At 40.0% G+C, this 20,125-nt stretch overlaps 2 protein-coding genes across 2 annotated transcripts; both read right to left on the bottom strand.

Moving 5' to 3' along the window:
• Positions 1–316: 316 nt before the first annotated feature.
• LOC122639293 (probable F-box protein At4g22030) lies at positions 317–1,603 on the bottom strand. The gene has a single exon (XM_043832116.1). The coding sequence runs from the start codon at positions 1,601–1,603 to the stop codon at positions 317–319; it is 1,287 nt and encodes a 428-aa protein (XP_043688051.1).
• A 3,920-nt stretch (positions 1,604–5,523) lies between these two features.
• Positions 5,524–6,873, bottom strand: LOC122640287 (probable F-box protein At4g22030). The gene has a single exon (XM_043833438.1). The coding sequence runs from the start codon at positions 6,871–6,873 to the stop codon at positions 5,524–5,526; it is 1,350 nt and encodes a 449-aa protein (XP_043689373.1).
• Between the last annotated feature and the right edge of the window lie 13,252 nt (positions 6,874–20,125).

Raw genomic sequence — 20,125 nt, 5'->3', positions numbered from 1 at the left:
CCTGTAATTTGCTCAAACTATTTCATTGTAGAGTTTTGACAGAATCATAAGAATCTTGAGCATTACGTCCCCCACTTGGGCATCATGATTCATAACTGTCCAAATTGGAATTCTTAAAATTAAATATATTTTTGATACATGGATGCAGAAATGCTGTTCATCAAGATTTTCGTTGGTGTTAGAATTGTTTTTTTTTTTTTTTTTTTTTGTGATTTAATTGGACAATGAGAACAGAGTATTTTGGTTTTTAAGGGGGAGAATGGCAGATCCATAGAGCTTGATGAAAGAAAGAACAGAAATTACAATAAATTAGAACTCAGAAGAGTTTGCTTGCAAACTCGTCACTGGCCTTATCATAGAAAAAGGCATGAGATGCAAGATCCCTGAGCTCCGATAAGCTTCTCCCCAAGTTCAGAGCCACCTTCAATTCAAATGACTCTCCATTTTCTCTCCTCTCCACATCTTTTTGATCTAAGGTAGCTTCAATGGATTCCTCAAGTAGTTTAAAGAAACCAGCAGAATTCCTGTACATCTCGAAAACCATTCCAACTTGCCCTCCATGCTCCAACGTATTAACTATACTCGCTAGTGCTCCTGCAACAACACTCACCGCCAAGGCCAGAACACCCCCATCAGAAGGATCTGACCCCACACAGGCAGAGCCAATTGCAGCCATGCCTGCTAGTAGAGGCCCTGAAACAGCTAAAATGTTGTTTATTTTCAACACCAATTTCCCCAATCTCATGTATTCCGCACAATCTTTTCTCTTCAAAACCTCAACTATCTGTTTCATCTCCTCCTCCAGTTTCTCACTCCATCCATTCCTCTCTACCTTATCATTCCCATTCTCTTGTGGAGAATTAGGTGAATTAGGTGAAGGCCACCACACAGCAGGCTCTACCGTTTCAGGGAACTTGTCGAGCATGGTTCCAATTAAGGGAAGAGGGTAGGCTCTGTCGAGGGCCAAGACCTTCTTCATGGAATCCATCACATCCCTTGCTGTAGGAGTCGTCCCAATTGCAAGTGTTGTTTGGATCTCTCTATGGAGTTGCTTGAACAGCCTTGCAGCGTTACGTTGCTCTTCGGCGAGTTGGGAAGGTTGGATCTTGTTCATCACCAGCATCATCCCTGCGGCGGCAGAGAACAAGAGAGAAGAAGATAGGTTGAGAGGCGGCAAAGGGAGAATGGTTGTAGTTGTTGTTGTTGTTGTTGCAGCAGAGATAGCTGCCATGGCTGCGCCGGTGAGGGTGAGGGTGTTGATGGAAGTGAGGAGGAGGGTGTTCCAGTTGTCCCTCTGGTCTCTGATGTTGGTGTGCATCTCTACTCTGTCGGCCACGGCATCAGCGATTATGTATAGGTCAGAGATGGAGGTGGGTATAGACATTGTTGGGTACTCCTCTTCGTCTCTCATGGTGGTGGTGGTAGACTTGCTTTTGGTAAGGGTTGTGCATTGGCCTTCCATACTTGTTAATTCCTTCACCATGTTTCTGGTAGAGTTCTTCAGTCGAACACTTTCAAGTTTTGGGGTTTGGAGTACAGCCATGATTCTTCTCTCACAAGAAGAAGAAGTGGTGGAAGAAGAAGAAGCATTTAAAGATGCCATCTTCAGATCTCTTTGAGGTTGTTAGAACAGAGTAGCGAGCCATCTCGCACATTTATACCTTTTTGAGTGTGTGTGTGTGTGTGTGTGAGAGAGAGGTCCTTGAGGGATTGACCGGGTTCAAGGTTGGACCGTTTGAAGAGTTTTCATTGACCGCTTCAGTTCACACGATTCTATGTTTTATCGTTTGAATTGAAAACCCTTTGCATGATTGGTTCCTTTTACCAACTAATTTTTTTTTATTCAGGTTTATTTTTTATTGAATTTGCTTGATTGGTTCCTTTGCTATTTTCAATATTAGATTTTTATTATTGAATTTTTAAACCTTTATTTTATCACTTGACAAATTTCTTGCCTTGACTTGACATGTGAACATGGTTGCGAAAATGAAAACGCCCTCTATTCTCATTTTTTTAAAATTAGGAAGATCGATGAATAGGGTTTAAATTGATTCAATACGATCAATTCAGGTCAAGAAACCTAAGAATAGCTGTTGGTATCAACAACTGTCTAGCTTAGTTGGTAAGCTATCCTCTATTGAAAAAATATAAATAAAGTTACCAATTTCCAAAAAAAAAATAAAAATAGCTATTGGTTTTTATTTTTTCAAAATCTTGGCCTAGTTTTTAATTTTTTTAAAATTAAGGATAGTATTATTGAACTGGAGAGCGTGATACAGCCGAGGAATCTTTTTATTTTTGGACAAAAGATTAAAATTATACTAATCGCAAACTGGAATTTTACTATTTTAGTGAGGCGGCGCTAAAATCCCATTGAAGCATGCCAAGTTTTTTTGTTTTTTTTGTTTATTATAAAAAAAAAAATTTGGGATTTTAGCGAAGCGGCGATAAAATCCCACTGAGGGATGCTAAGTTTTTCTTTTTTATTTATTATAAAAACACATTGGGTTCCTCCTACATGAAATAGGCGGATTCGACTACTCTCCAGAGAGCTAGCGCCCAGAGCACGCCGAGGGGACATTCAAGGGTGGGGTTATGTAGTACATCTCTTGGTGCACGTCTAGGTATATGTGCAACACAGTCCAACAGCTAAATGCTCCCTGGGCATATTGGGCTCCTTGGAGACGAGCTCAACCCGAAATAGACTCGAATACTCACTGAAGGCCCAGACATGGGACCCATGGGACCCACTAAGAGTGTAAACCATCTAAAATTATACCAAACATAATAAGATTCGATACAATTTTGATATCAAGAAAATGAATTTAGTGACCCAACTAATTAAGAGTGTTAAACCTATTAAAATATGCAATTCCAAGTGAAGCCCAACTCATCTTCCCTTTTTTTCAAATCTTAAAGGGTAAATTACACGTCACCCCTCTACAACGGTGTTAATCTACTATTAGTTATTGGTGTGAAAGGACTATTTTACCCTTGTACTAAAACATTAGAATTAAATTTACAATATTACCCTTCAAAATCTATGTTCGGATGTCAAGGATAGTTTGGAGATTTAAATTTATTTAACTGACTGACATCATCACTTAACACCATAAAATTAACGGTAGGGACTAATTTGTCATATTGAGGTCTAATACAGGGGGTGATTTGAGTATTTTCAAAAACTGGATGACGTGTAATTTACCCAAACTTCTTAAATGATTTGGGGAAGATGAGTTGCAGGTTTTTTCAAACCCTAACCGATTTAAAAAAATGAGGGCATTTTGGTCAATTAAAATACAATATTAACATTTTTAATCACTAGTTAACAGGTTGGGGTTTTTTCGTTAATTAAGACAAACCTCAGGGGAGGTATGTGAAAATTTCAAAATTTCACGGGTGAAAGTATAATTAAGGCAAATCTCGAGGAAGGTACATGAAATTTTCCCTTAAATTAACTAAAAATAAATTGTTCAACAGCTATTGCCAGGAAACAATCCTTCTTCAATCTAGCTTTCCAAGCTAACCTTGAGCAACATAAATTACATAACGATCCTTCTTTAAATAACTACTTACCCACAAGATTGTATAAGTTTAATAATGTCATACATGATGGGAAATAGCTTCCATGGGAATTCTTTTCCTGTCATGTTCTCTGCCCAGTATAGTGGTCCAATCTTCTCATAGGGAAATGGAAATGACATTTTAACCTCCCTCGGTCAGTGTGTTTGGGCAGAGGTTAGGTCGTCATTTCCCATCCCCTATGAGAGGAATTGGACCACTGTACCAGACACGGAACAGGAGATGATAATGATCCCTCCCATAGCCATCATTCATTGGTACCTGCATAAGCCAATTCACCATTTTCATTCCGCAAGTCTATACTTCTGTTTTTTTTTTTTTCAACCCCTTTCTCCTTTGCACTCTACAATCGCTGCTATAATCCTCTAGCTTTTGATTATTAAGTTGATCCTCAGCTATAATAATAAAATGAAACTAATAATTATAAAGAAGAATTAAAGTCTAGCCAACAGCCCCGATGATAGATCAAAGCTCTCATTGCAAATTAAAATAAGGTGAACCACTAAAAATAGACTAAGATACTGGGAATGGTAAGTGACGAATGAGAATCCTGACATGACAAAAAAACACATTTATTTCTAGCAATCCAAATAAAATAGCAAGTAATTGCTATAATTGAAAGAACATCCATCTTCGATCTCAAATTGAGAAAGATTAAGGATTAGAAAAGAGCAAAAAACCCCTCATCTTTATAAATAGAAGAAGAAGAGACACTATCAAGGGTTGTCTAGATTCTGATACTCTACGCCCGAGCAGGTAACTGCCATTTTGTTGCCTACAACCAGACATTGGCAAAATGATCGCCCTACCCATGCTCGAGCACCCTACTCAAGTGGGGTCCATGCTCTTGTATGAGTGTAGATAGCACAATGGCCGCTATTTGCCCGACCGTAGAGAATTCAAATTGGGGTTGTCTTTAGAAAATATGTCAAAAATCATGTTTTTACATATTTATTGACCATTCAAATATGTTTTTTGCTAGTCAAATTTATTAATCATTTACGTGCCCCTAATAGGAAAAGACATAACCTTCTAATAAATCTTTTAAAAAAGTAGTAATTTGATTTCGGTGTAGAAGAAATAGATCAATTCACATCCATCACATCAATGGGGTCTTTATTTCAAATGTATGGCTTGCTACGTGGAATGATTAAATCCATATTCCATAGAGAGAGGAGAAAGCGAGAACCATAATTTTTTTTTTTCGCTTTCTTTCTTACAGGGTTTTGCTAACCTCACTGAAAACGAAAGGATTTTTTCAATAATTTTGGTAACCTTCTCAATTCGACTCCTCTATTTCCGTCTGCCCCTAATGTTGTGTGCGCTCCACACAGAAGCAAGGTGGAATATACCGTCTTATTTCTGTCTGAACGTCTTGCCTGAGTGGGGGTAAGACGATACTTTCCATTGCACTTGTGTATGAGGTGCACGAAAGTATCGAGCAGGCGAAGGTAGAGGAGTCGGATCTAACCTTACCTCGCAGGGTGACTGACGGGAGGGAGTCCTATTAAAAACTAAAATTTATTTATTTAAAGTTTTGTCAGCATCGTAAGAACCTTCATCAAGGAGGAGCATGGCGGATCCACGTGGAGTGCTTGACCTGCATGATCCATGACTGAGATTTCCTCTAAATAGGCATCGATAAATAATAATTAATTTTTTAACACTTTATTGGCTGCCGTAATGTTGCTCATTAACTAATTTTATCGTTCAAAAATACAAAATCAATCTGGAATGCATTCAAAGAGTGCATATCAAATAAGATTCTCGATGGGATGTTAGAGCAATCTGGGTTTTAAAGTGAAAATATGATAGATCCTTAGATCTTGATGAATTAAAGAACATAAATTTAAATTTAATCAATTGATGTTAGTTGAATAGCTAATTACATAAAGAAATAAAAAATAGAATTATGAACACTAGAAGATGAGGAATCAAAACTCAGAAGAGTTTGCTAGCAAACTCGTCGCTGGCCTCTTCATCTCTACTACAAGAATAATAAAAATTAGAAGTAGAGGAAGCATGAGATGCAAGATCCCTGAGCTCCGATAGGCTTCTCCCCAAGTTCAGAGCCACCTTCAATTCAAAAGATTCTCCATTTTCTCTCTTCTCCACATCTTTTTGGTTCAAGGTGGCTTCAATGGATTCCTCAAGTAGTTTAAAGAAGCCAGCAGAATTCCTATACATCTCGAAAACCATTCCAACTTGCCCTCCATGCTCCAACGTGTTCACTACACTAGCTAGTGCTCCCGCAGCAACACTCACCGCCACACCCAAACCCAAACCCCCGCCGTGATGATGAGAAGGAGATGACCCCACAAAGGCAGACCCAACTGCAGCTACGCCTGCTAGTAGAGGTCCTGAAACCGCTAAAATTTTATTTATTTTCAACGCCAACTTCCCCAATCTCTTATATTCCTCACCATCCTTTCTCTTCAAAACCCTAACAATCTCTCTCATCTCCTCCTCCAGTTTCTCACTCCATCCATTCTTTTCTGGCTGATCATGCTGTTCTCGTGGTGAATTAGGTGAATTAGGTGAAGGTGAAGGCCACCACACAGTGGGCTCCACAGTTGCGGGGAACTTGTCGAGCATGACTCCAAGTAAGGGAAGAGGGTAGGCCCTATCGAGGGCCAAGACCTTCTCCATGGCATCCTTTACATCCCTTGCCGTTGGAGTCTTCCCAATGGCAAGGGTTGTTTGGATTTCCCTATGGAGTTGCTTGAACAACCTTGCAGCGTTGCGCTGCTCTTCTGCCAGTTGAGAGGGTTGGATCTTATTCATCACCACCATCATCCCTGCCGCCGCAGAGAACAAGAGAGTGGAAGATAGGTTGAGAGGTGGGAAAGGGAGAAAGGAGGTTAAAGTTGTTGTACCAGAGAGAGCAACCATGGTTGCTGCTGTGAGGATGATGGTGTTGATAGAGGTGAGAAGGAGAGTGTTCCAGTTATCCCTCTGCTCGCCGACGTTGGTGTGCATCTCTACTCTGTCGGCAACCGCATCTGCGATTAGGTAGAGCTCAGAGATGAAGGTGGCAGTTGAGACTGTAGAGTCTTCTTCGTCTCTTACGATGGTTGTGGTCTTCCTGCTTTTGGTATTGGTAAGGGTTGTGTATTGGCCTTCTTCAATTCTTAATAATCCCAAGTTATTGGTATTGTTCTTGAGTGTAACGGTCCTCCCAAGTTTCGGGGGTTGGAATGTAGCCATGATTCTTCTCTTACAAGAAAAAGAAGAAGAAGAAGAAGAAGAAGACGCTGAAGAGAGCAAGAGCGAAGCACGTAAAGATGCCATATCTTAAGTTTTCTTTGAGGTGGTGGTGGTGGAGGGAGAGCCATCTCGCATATTTATACCTTTTGAGAGAGAGATAGAGTTTCGTTTTGGTCAGAGACTGAACGGGTTTCTTGTTTGACCATTTGAAAAGTTTAATTTAATTGACCACTGTTTGAATTGTAAACGCCTTCGTTTGATTGGTTCGCTTCTGTAATGCTACCTCGATTGGCTGGTCCAACTAGGTCACCTCTAATTTTTTTTGTTTTGGAGGGTGTTAAGACTTAAGACTTGAGAATAGCTATAGATTTGAGAATTAATTGTCTTTTTTATTCAACTTATTAATTTTAGGAAAGAATTCTCCCTCTTGATTCCATATATACGTAGAAAATTGATCATGAAGTTTGAAACTCAAAAATATTCAATCCCCTATCCTTCAATCCTTCCATGCATTGGCTTTTATGAAATAAATTTTAAGAAAAATACTATAAATCCTTTGACAAAATGTGGGTCTCTTACTGAATGATCCCTATCCTCTCATTGGTGCATTTTTTCATTTTGGCATTGTGGGAAACTTTTGTCTTAAGTTTTATATTGTCATTGAATTTTTAAAGGGGCGTTGTTCTCTGTGTCGCAGCACAGCCTGCGCCCAGGCACATGTGGGTGGGCACAATGATCACCTTGCCCCCTGCACAGGCTACCCATGTGCTTGGGTGCAGACTACGTTGCGGCACAGAGAACATTCTCCCATTTTTAAAATATGTTTTGTCACTTGACAAAATCCACATCTAAACTAAAAGTTGATACAAACGCTCTCTAACTAATTTTGTGCTTATTATTGAAGCTTTGGATGAGGTTCTTTAGCAAATTTGTGAAATTGCTCTTCGCATTAGGCCATGATTTTCAGCCATTCAACTAGCACCAAAGGGGATTGATGCAAACCAACGCCTGCTATCATTTGCCAATTCCAGACAAGGTCCAATCTTAATGAGGATTGTGCGACGATAAAACTTTCGAATATAAATTTAGGAGAGAGTATTTCATCCTCTTGGAAGGTGGTCGATATGATACCCTATGATTAGACTCTTGGACTGTGAATTCCATCGTTATATTCTCACCCTATATGATGTGTGGTCAATCATACTTTTCCCTAATCCGATCTAAGAATCCAATGAGATGTCATAGGTGGTTCCTTCTTTATCGCGGGCAAATGAAAACTCGATCAGTCCATAAATAGTTATAGGGAACAAGTTGGACACACCACTAGAGTGCCCAGCATGTGTCTTCTTCTCTCCTTACCTTTTTGGAAATGACCCCCTTGTCCTCTTATATTCAGCCTTGTGACTAATATTTGCTATTAATTTATTGAAAACTGACGGCATATCCAACCCCCTCCATGTTTATATTACAAAACATTAGCAAAAAATTTAGGAAATATTTTGTGGACACCCCCTAAAAGTATCTAATATCTCAGAAACTTACCATACTTGGTCAAAATGTCACAGACACCCCCTATTTTTATGAATCTGTATCAATTTAGTCCACTCCGATAGTCTCTGCAGTTGAGTGTCTGTTAACTCTTTGTAAATGGTGAAATTACCCTTACCACAGTGACATCCCTATAATACCCTGTTTTATTCCTTTTTTCTCCCCTTCTTCTTCTCCTGCTTCTCCTTCATCACCACCACTACCACCACCACCGCCAGCCCTCCTTCTCTTGCTCCCCTGCTGCTGTTTCTTCCACCGCCGCCACCACCACCGCCACCTAGGGTTGTAAATGGATAATCGAAAATCCAAATTCGATCTGCATCCGTATCCATTTAGGGGCATCCATATTCGATTAGAGATATCCAGAAAAAAATCCAAATAGTCCGATAAAAATCTGAATCCGAATACTGAATTATAAAAAATTAAGTAAATAACGATCTTGAGGGTTTTTGAAGATTCAACAAGTTCTAGAATATGAGGAGAAGAGAATCATGATCTAAAACTATGGATTGAGAGTGAATTGTATCCAATAGGGGGAGGAAGGTTCGGGTTACACAAGGCAGAGGTGTAAACAGATGGTCAAAAATCCGAATTCGATCCGCATCCGAAACCATCCGAATCCGTTTAGAGGTATCCGTATTCGACCAGTAAATATCCGAATCCGATTACATCTGATCCGTTTCCAGGCCTACCGCCACCCCCTCCAGCCCTCCTTCTCTTATAGTATCAAATTCCCACGCATACCATTTGAAGCCGGTCTAATTCAAAGGTTGAGCGTTCCAGAGAGGGACTGCAACTCGCCAAGGTCCGAGGGGATCGATCCGCTGCTCCAACTCACCTTACATTTCCTGGTAGTAAGAAGTACCCAATGGTTTGAACCTCAAATTTCTTTATTTCAGAGCTCAAGCTTCGGGTATGCTCAATCTTCTTAAAATTAAGAATCTTTATACTTTACAATACTCGTCTTTTCCCTAATTACGACCTGGGCTTCTTCCCATTTGTTTTCTTTTTAATTTTCTTTGCACATAGAAGTTTAATCATCTGGTTCTTGGCTGGTTTTATGTCACCCTTCTGTGTAGACCATGACCAGATGCTCGGCACTTTTTGTTGCCCAGCATCATGTCTTTTGGATTTTCTTGATTTATTCTTCTTTGATGTAGATCAGAAGGGTTAGCTTTTGAGCGGAAGAATTGATGATTTTGGGGAGGAAGTTCGGTACAAGAAATGCGAATAACTTTTAGGATCCTTAATCGAGTTAGGGTTTGGGGGAGGAGGTAGATTGTTGGAATAGGGAAGAAGGGGAAGAAGGGGAAGGTTATATTAGGGTTAAAATGGACATTTCAACTTTGGGGTTAAAATGAATATTTCATTTTAAATAACTAAGAGGGTAAAATCGACATTTTATCTTGGGTCACCCTGCTTAACTTCAGGGAGAAATTTGCTATTTTGACCAAATATGACAAGTTTATGAGATATTAGATACTTCTAGAGGGTGTCCGTGCAATTTTCCCAAAAATTTATTTGTGTTACCGTTTCTTACATGGTTATGTGGTCTCAGGATGTGTGTTTGGATCGGCTCACTTTTATTAGCTAATCTCATTATTTAGCAAATTTAAGCCCAGTCTCGTCCTTACGACACCTAAAGTCATATATTATGCAAGACGATTGAGGTTGGGGTCTAGATTCCAAAAGGGCTACCTGGTAGTCCACGCGTTCTAATCGAAAAACCAATATTTATTTTTAATGAACCCCAAGAGGTTAGCGCAGCTGGTTTGGAGGGGATATGAGACTCCGTCTCAGGAAGCGAGGTCTTGTGATCAAACTTTCACCGCTGCATAATTCCTTGGGGCCACCCGCTTGAGGCTCACTAAGACCTAGAAGCTCCCAGTTTGTGCGTGGTGCGGGGGTCATGTACGAGCCCAGGGGGGATTTAGTCGGCCTAAAGTCGGATACCGTTCCTGTCTCCAAAAAACAAAATATTCTTTTTTATAGATACTTCTTGTTTCCGATTAAACTAACTTCATTGACGAAGGATCAAAAAGAAAATAATCCCATTTACCAAATGGAGAGACCAATCACCTCATCTCACCAGAAAACACACTCAAGTTTAATCGCTGGAATTAACATCCTCTCCAATTCCTTGAACGCCGAGTGCGGTGCAGTTTTGAGAGATCGATACCTGTCAGGCACAATATTCAACGGTTTGAGATTGATTGAGTCAATTTATTTTTTTTTCTTCTTGAGCTCAATATTGTTGGATGTCACACCTGCCAGGTGTTGAGCTCTCAGTCCCAAACTACACCCAGTGCATTTTTTGGTAATTGGAGAGGATTTTTTTTCTTAATCTGTGTGCCTATGTTTGCATGACTGTATGCATTCATGTGTGTCTGTATGCGTGTGCGTACGTGCCAAGACAATTTTTTTTTTTGATGAATTTAGATAAATAATATTAATAAAATAAGACTACAAATAGAGGATTCGAACTCACAAAATTAAGCATATTCAGATGAGAAACAAACCAAGAATTAAATAGGTAGATTACTCACTTTCAGCATCAGCATCGACAAGAAAAACTACAAAAGAACAAGGAAATAAAAAGAAACTTAGAGAAAACAAAATATAGACTATCGAACAAAACTCAAATGATATTGATCCATAACATATGACAAATAGGAACAAGCTGCCTTCTTCGCGAGGGCATCACCTATAAGTGTGTTAAATGGTTCGATTTTGGTGTAAATGATTTGATTCGATTAATATAATTTATTAGCTTGATGGAATTAATGGTTCAGTTCAAATGTAGATTCAATTCAAGATTTATCAACATCTTTTCTCTAGCGAGTTGCAGCTTGAAAGCAAGGACTTCAATTTCAACAAAATAAGCAAAGTGTATATTTTTTTTCAGTTTATGAATGAGGTCCTCAATGGCAGCCTGAACCCTGAAGGCCATTAAAATGATAAAAAAAAATTCCCATAAAGATACAAATCATTTTAAAGCTTCCTGCTTAGCCGACTCACCTGCTACTCTAACCCTATTCTCACCATCTAATGGAATACAGTATTAAGAGAAAACGTAAAAGCAATCTCGTCTGAGAGTAGGAGGTATGAAACAGGCAAAGAAATTAATTATATGGAAGTAGTTTTTTGTACGGGAGTGTGGCCTACACCAACACTTCTATGTGTCTATCTCTCTCCTCCTTAAGACAAGGGGGTAGAGGTGTCTTTTCACATAGACAGGAGAGAGATAGACTCATGAGAGAAAACGTAAAAGCAATCTCATCTAAGAGTAGGAGGTATGAAACAGGCAAAGAAATTAATTATACGGAAGCAGTTTTCTGTACGGGAGTGTGGCCTACGCCAACACTTCTATGTGTCTATCTCTCTCCTCCTTAAGACAAGGGGGTAGAGGTGTCTTTTCACATGGATAAGAGAGAGATAGACTCATGAGAGTGCTGATCTTTTTCCCTTTATAATATTATGCATCTATAGATTTGTAGCTACATTTATTTGTTCATGTATTTCGTAATTCATTAATTTCAATACTTTGACTTTACTTATGGATGACTTAGAAAATATACTTGTTAGGGATTCAAGTAGAACTCATCTTTCTGATGGATTAAGAACTAGCCGTAATGAAAAAGGTGGACAAGTACCTAAAAGTTTCGGCATTGGATTACTGACATCAATATAAGATTATTTCTTTTGCCTTCCACGTGGAACTTCAACAATACTATGGGTTGGTTGTCGAGAGTACAACCATTCTAACACTTTGTTGTTTTCCAAGAGAACCTTGAGGGAGGAAAAATATCACCTCAATTTACCTGCCCGTCAATTTCCTCAATTTCCTCTAATAGGAGAGGTGGACCCTATCTTGGGCAGTATGTTTAGGTAGGGGGTTAGGAATTAGGATAGTCATTTCCAACCCCTATTAAATGGAATTGAGGAAATTGAGGAAATTAACGGGTAGGCAAATTGAGGGGATAAAGATCCTCTCGAGAGATAGATTGGACTTAATTGTCCAATCAACTAAATATCTATTCCTAGAACATATGTAACATATCAAATCCTGCTAGAAGTGGATGGTTAACAGATCCCAAATATTCAAACAAAGCTGGCCTTATGAAACCAACACCTGGAAGAAGCATGTACGAAAAATAATTTCACTATTCTTAAATGTATTGGATGATCAATTTGGTTTTCTTCTTTTAACTATTTTTTGTTTTTTTTTTCTTTCGAATAAATGAATATATTAAACTCAAAAGAAAGGGAAAGCAAATACAAGGCATAAACTCTAGACAAACAAAGAGAAAAATAGTAGCATGAACAAAACACCAGATTTTCAAAATTGGATTGACCCAATAGTTACTGGAGAATCAAAACTGAATCGACCTAAAAATAAAAAAGCAATAACAAGTTCACACTCTAATCTTTCAAAGGGCATCATATTTTCCAATCGGTTAAGCGAAAAAATTAATTTGTGTCTATTGCAACCTGTTGGTTGCAGGTTCAAAATTTGGAAATAGTCCCTTCAACAAAGCAGGAGGTAAAGACTGCGTACATTTGACCATTCTAGATCATACAGTAGCGGAAGCCTTGTCCACTAGGATGCTCTAAGCGAAAAAAAAATAAGGGCCAAGCCTAATAGAGTTACTCTTCCTCCTAATCCAAGTAGGAACTCAAGTGTCTTCCCAATGAAACTCCCTTCTATTTTTTGCTTCATCTCCAGTGTTTCTTCTAGATTGTCAACATGTTGGATCCCTTACCTTTAGTTGTTTTTTATCATCTAAGAATGCGAAATCGACCTAGAATGTATTCTAAGAATACATACCAAACACAGCCTAAATCTTTTTTTTTGTTGTTGGTAAATAACACAGCCTAAATCTACCACTTGAGAGAAACCAACTAAGGAAACTACATTCCAATCCGAAATATGAAGAAATAATTGTCCCTCATCTGGAATCGTTGTCACCTCCACTTCCTACCCGTTCCAATTCCCTCACATAGGAGCGGAAATGACCACCTGCCCACTGCCCAAGGTGGGGTAGGGTGGTCATTTATGCTCCTATGTGAGGGATTGGAGGGAATTGGATCGGACAGCGAATTGGAGGTGATAAAAATTCCCCTCATCTGACCAAAATATTGGCTCCACACGAAATGGAGTTTCCATCACATTTGCAACCCGAAATAAGATTGTGTGGTTTGGACCGTCCATCCCACTTCATTGATTGAATCTCTTCGGTGTGACACTGTGATCCACCATCGACTCCCTTTGTCCACGGGACCTGTCTCAGCTCCCAACATGGCCCAGACGTGAGTCCACCATGGAACCCTCTTCCGATATAGCAAGTTCTGGCCCAAACGCTGCCCGCTCGGCCTGAACCCGACCCTGATTTTTCAGCCCGAAGGGCGGATCAGGGTTTAGAAATAGCTTGACCCTGGTAGGGTCGGGATCGGGTCGGGATCGGGTTTAGGCCTCGGGTTGAACCGACCCGACCCGACCCGTATTGTTTATATATATATATATATATATATATTTTTATATATACAATATATACTTATATAGATATTTATATTATAATTTTTCTTTATCCTAACACTAAAAAAATAAAATATAATAAAAAAAACACTCAAAATCCACAAAACCCTAAAAACGATTCCCATTTCACTCACCCCCAGCACTTTTCCTTCACGCCGTTTCTGCAAATCTTCTCCAAACGAAACAGCCTAAAGGCCTTAAACCCTTTCTCTTTCCCTTCTCTTTCCCTTCGGCCTTCCATCTTCCCATTGTGTGATTTCTGCAAATTATCCCCACATCGGAAAATAATAGGGAAGAATCGTTGAACCTGAAGGAGTTTTGAAGTCTGAAAGAGTTGAACTCCTGCAGCTTTGAAGGCGATTCTGGAAGGGAAGTTGTAACAGAACCCTCTGCGATGTCTGGATATCTGGATTAGCCTCATCTATCGTTCTCGTTTGGACTTTGGAGGAGAAGGCTGACAAGGAGAACTGCAAGGCGAGTTTGGACCAATTTGGTATGTCCAATTGTTGTTCTTCTTCTTCTTCTGTATCTTTCTCTTGGTTTTGTCTCTCGCTCTCTTCTCTTCGCTCTTTCTCCTTTTTTTTTTTTTTTTTTTTTTTTTTTTCTTCTTTTCACTGGGTTGAATCCTAGAAGGGTTTAATCGAAGTTTTAGAGGAAAAAAAGGGGTGGTTTTCTTCTGTATCTCTTCTCTTAGTTTTTTTTTTGTTTTTTTTTAAGTCAAATGGGTGGGGTGATTTTCAGTGAAAATTGAAGAGGTTATCTGGTTTGGGGTCAAGTAATTGGATGGGAATGAGAGTCGAAGGGAGGAGTGTTTTGCTGTGGAAGTCCAGGGTTTTTGTTTGCTTGTTTGTTTGTTCGCTGTTACAGGCTTACAGCAGGGGTAATAAGAGGAGAATAGGTTATTACTGTTACACCCGCACTCGGATCATAATTAATTATTATTTCTTCCCGTGACGTGTGGTTATCACCGCCACGTATCTTTGGTGAGTCTCTTCACCGGTGGTCAAACCCACTACAAAATTATTGACCACAGATGCGGGTTTACCTGTGGAGGAAACTATTCGGGGTCACGGGGACAAACCATGACAAGGAAATAGTAAGTTCTAGCCCTTAAGGTTATTTATTTACCCTTTCTCTTGATGCCCTCGAAGTACGGGTCAAGATTTGGACAGCCCGGGCTATTTTAGTTGAGTTGGGAATATTCTATTTGTGGGTCCCCCTTATTTAAGGGAGCGTGTGATGGGCTTATAATCCCATGGTGGATGGACCCATCCCCAAGTGGGTTCTTTTCTATTTGAAACCTATGGGCAGGCCCATTTAGTTAAGAGGCCCATTCAACTTGAGGGCCCATTTGACTCTATTTGACCCAAAGATGGGTTAACCCATTCCTTTACCCTAAATAAGACCATGGGTCAACCCATGAAGCCCTCTTGACCCATTTAACTTAAACTATCCATTTGGCCTAATGACCCATTTATCTTGGATCCACCCATTTAATTTTTGACCCATTTAACTTAAAGGACCCAAGCCCATTTTCTATAAATAAGACAAAAGGGGGGGGGGGGAGAAGCATTCATTTCATTTCTTCTCCCATCTAACCTAAATCGTGGAGGAGAGAAAGAGGAGAGAAAGGAGAAAGAAGAAAGAAGAAAGAAGGAAGAAGGAAGGAGAGAAGGAGGAAGAAGGGTGGAGAAACTTGGTTGGAGGTTGGAAGAGCACTTCTTGGAGCCTCAACATGGAGCCTTCTATATTGGGGGTAGGTAAGTCATTCAAACCCACATCTCTTCATCTATTTTGATTTTTGAGGTTTGGGAAATGGGAGAAATTCAACCTAGGGTTCTCTTGGAACCCAAGGAATCGATGGAACCTCTAAACCTAGACTATGGTGGAGTTATTTCACTCCATTACAAGCCCTAAGCCTAAGTAATCTCTTTCCATTTAAGAAATTTAAGGTTTCTACCATATTATGTCCTAATTTAGGTTCTCTTTGTTTTCTCTTAAATCCATGGGATTACATGGACCTAATGAGGTCTTAGAACCCTAATGGACCTAGGAGGAAGTTTTTTGAAGCCTCCCTACCTTACAACCCCTTGGAAAATGAATCCCTAGTGAGAAACCCTTCAATTTTCGGTTCTGCGGTATGTGGTTTTACACTCGGATTCAGTTTTCAAACCACATCCGCATCCGACCTTGACTAAAACTATCCTAAGCCCCTGGTTAGCTAGGATTTACATGTGGTTTCGGACTGCAAGAAACCACCCCGAAATTACCTTCCCGAGAAGGATTCGTGAAGGTCGGATTTACACTCGGTTTGATTTTAAACCACATCCGCATCCGACCTTGACCAAAATTGTCCTGAAGCCCCGTGAAGGTCGGATTTACACTCGGTTTCAGTTTTCGAAACCACATCCGCATCCGACCTTGACTAAAATCGTCCCGAACCCCGGTTTCCTAGGATTTACATGTGGTTGCGAATTTGGGCATGAAACCACTCCCGCAACCACTTTGTTTCGGAACCTCATACTTAAGTGTTTATGGGAGACCTTTTGGGGATCCGTTCCTTTACTTAATTAACCCTATTTTCACTCTTTTATTTAGGTTTAAAGTTTTCATCTTGTGACGTGTTACTTGATTGCGGCGACAACTCATAACATCGGGACATAACACAAATAGTGAGTGGGTTTGGTTGTTTGGGTTTGATATTATTATTGCATTGTATATTATGTCATCATTATAAATTATTAAGCATGCTTGCGCATATTGCATACTTTTATATATGAATGTTATGATGTTAATTGGAGATGCTTTACTTTGATGGGTCTCGGTGCCGGTGGGTGCCGGTCTAAACCCGATACTATATATATTTATGAAGAAATTATCTTGAATGTCATGTTGAATCGTATGCGCGCGGCGTCTTGTGTAACCGGGCACTAAACCGGATGAAAAGTTGATGCGCCCGGATTACCTCTCGGGACGATAGGACTTGCATGTAGTGTGGCTAGGATTTTATACCCTTATGCTACGACCCTTACCAACAGGGGTTTAGGTGTTGGGTAATCGTACACCGGATTCTCGTGGAGGTGGGAGAGGCCGATCATGGTAGTATTGGTTATCGGGGTGCGCCACGAGTGGTCTTGGAGGCTTCGATCGGCGTAGGTCCCACGTGACAATTGAGGTTTCATTGTGGCGATAAGTTAAGTGACCCACAGTGTCTCCCGAGTTGTCACAGAGCATATGCCATTGACTTAGTTGTTTGTTAGGTGGAAAAAATGGACTTAACATGTGCATGCATCATTGGACTATGTGAATTGCGTGTTTGTGCATCCCCATCCCCTCACGCTCGCCTGGAGAGCTAACCCCTGCGTACACAATTTTTAGATTATGATGCAGTGCGGGAGCCGGAAGTCGTGTTAGAGGAACATGGCAACGGGTGTCCTTGTGACGATTGTGCCTACGGGCCGTGAGAATTCTAGGGACTTATTCCCCCTTTTGTTTATTTTAGGGCGTAGGCCCATGTAAAAACATTTACTGCTATACCCTTGTTGATCATTATTAGATGGTAATGAAAAATGGATTAACTACAGTATTTATCATCTAGGCTTTGATCATCTTGTAACTATTGATTTTATACGCTTCCGCAAAACTATTGATCTTTTGGAATGTAATATTTTCCTTTCCGCACTCTGATATTATATTGTTTTAATATTAGTTATGACTGTGCGTTGGGACACTGTGTCAGTGATCCTGGCAGCTTAGTAGGATGACACGCGTCGTCCTAGTCACCCCTTATAATGTATTGTATCCCTTGTTGGGATGGGGGCGTGACAATTACTGTTGGAATCGGAAGGGGGGGGGGGGTTGGGGAGATGGGGATGTTGTAGATAATTTTTTTTACAGCTCTCTGTGGCAGAGGGCAAAGGCATGGACGACAAAACTGGGTGTAGAATGTAAAACAGAGATCTTTTGAACTTTTGAATTAATGGATGGAAACAGATACATACCCAAATCCATGTCTTTTCTTAGATAATTTTTTTTCTTAAATTTATTTTGGATTATTGAATATTTTTTTGTGTGGCTTTTAGTAACCCGACCTTCGGGTTAGTGTGATGCTTACACAGTCATGAGATTGATGATGCTTCCCCTGTTTTTTGTCAGCTTAATGTGACACTGAATAATGATATGTAGTATGAATCCTGCTTTCATAAGGTTTCAAGAGACGTGGATTGGAGTGGGTCTTAACCTTGGGTATCTTCGGCATGAACTACTCAGATTCTATACTCAGAAATTTTTATATTTGTATAAGATGTTATATTGGTTAAGGCTTTAATGATCTTGAGCTTATTGCCCTATTTCTTTCTCGTACTTGGCTTTTTGATCGGTCATGGTGTTTGAATGTAACATGATTGGTGCCTTGTCGTGATTCATTGAGTGCACTGTTTATAAGCTGTTCATTTTTACTGCTTCAAATTAAGTTAAAATATTTTACTTGCAATGCTGACAAATCCTAGAAAATTACAATCTAATCAACTTTGACATAGTAAAAATTACAGGCATAAGAAAAACCATTTCCAAAAAAAATAATAAATAAATAAATAAAGTCAAGGTCAGGGTCAATCAGGGCCAACCCGACCCTGTCCGACCCTATCAGGGTCGGGCCGGGTTAGGGAAAACCCTGGCAGGGTCGGGTCAGGGTTGAGGGTTTCTTAGCCCTGCAAGGGTTGGGTCAGGGTCAGGGTTTAGGTTAAGGCCTCTAGGGTCAGGGTCAGGGTCAGGGTCAGGGTTTAGGCAGGCCTGGCCCAACCCGACCCATTGACACCCCTATATGGAATAGGAAAGACTCCCCAGTCTGTAATGGTCACACATTTAATTGCTTCCACTGTGGACCCTGGCTTGTCAAACACACAAATGCATCATATCATATAACATATGACCTCAAGTGAAAAAAAAAAAAAACAGAGAGAGAGAGAGAGAGAGAACACTAACCAGTTGCAATAACCAAGAGTAGGACCAAGAGAACTGTCTTCTTCATGGTTTGTCAAACACACAAATGCATCATAATAAGTTTGGAACGACAATAAAATAGATACATATACGTACGGTGATTAAAGATTAAAAGAATCTGTCTCTTGTTCAATACAATCTGACAGCATAACAATACATGCACTGTGCCACAATATTGCAACAAGTAACAATTCCCATCAGAATAGAAATCACTCGAGTAAATGGTCCTTGCAAAACTTTGAAACCCAAGAAACTAGAAAATCTGCACAGAATCGTATTCCAGATTTATTCTAGCAATATTTTGTTCTACATTAGATTCATGGCAAAACAAACATCACCCTTTACTTAGAGAAGGATTACAGTTAAAATTATCATTCCTGCATTTTTGCCCAAATAATGAAATTGCCGAAAGATGGGTTTTAAAGGTACAATCTCACAGGGCTTTGTAGCGCACAAGAAGAGGGAGAATTTGAGGGAGGGGTTTCACTGTTTCTAACCTTTTCCACAAGTTGTTTATCCGGACAAGCACACGCCTGGTTTCTCTGCTGCATTGCCTGCCGTTACTCTGGATACCAGCACCAGTCACCGCTGGGAGAGAGTGGCAGTGCGAGGAGGGAAAGGGATGGTTTTCAGGCCTGTGCCGTAGTGCGAGAACGAAGAAATGAGGAAGCTGAAGGAAGAGGAGAATGATGGGTTACGATTTGAGTTTTTTAAAAAACCAGGGGGTGATCTGAGTTGGGTTTTAAAATCAGGAGATGACAGTGTAATTTATTTTTGCAATGGTCAAACATCTTCCTAGTGCTTATTGAAAGTTTCAATTGGGATTATAGTTTTTGGGATACTGTTATCCACTTTGAGTACAGGCTAAGAAAGAATTTGGAACTATAAAATGTTAATTTCTGTTTCTATTATTCATCATAATGATAATTGGCTATCCAAACTCGTTATCATAAATCAAAATGACACGAAACCAAACAGCACCGAAATTGAGCTGAAATCGAACAATCCTTATTGGTTTGGTTTTGGTTTCCCTAAAAGCCACACCGAAACTGAAAAACCCAGCCTGAACCTGGACCGAACCGATCGATTGGCACCCCTTCATGGGGTAATGATTACAAAAATTTCTTTTTAAAATATAAAAATTTCACTTCTCTTCCCTTTTATTCTCTTGCAACCAAACGGAACCGTAACGGGGGCAGGGCAGTCATTCCAGGGGGACTGTGTATGCGCGCAGGGGTCACGTGACCAGAC

The sequence above is a fragment of the Telopea speciosissima genome, chromosome 9, assembly GCF_018873765.1.
Source record: "Telopea speciosissima isolate NSW1024214 ecotype Mountain lineage chromosome 9, Tspe_v1, whole genome shotgun sequence".
NCBI lineage: Eukaryota > Viridiplantae > Streptophyta > Magnoliopsida > Proteales > Proteaceae > Telopea > Telopea speciosissima.
The sequence above is the reverse complement of the archived record's forward strand: the minus strand, read 5'-3'. Positions and strand labels throughout refer to the sequence as shown.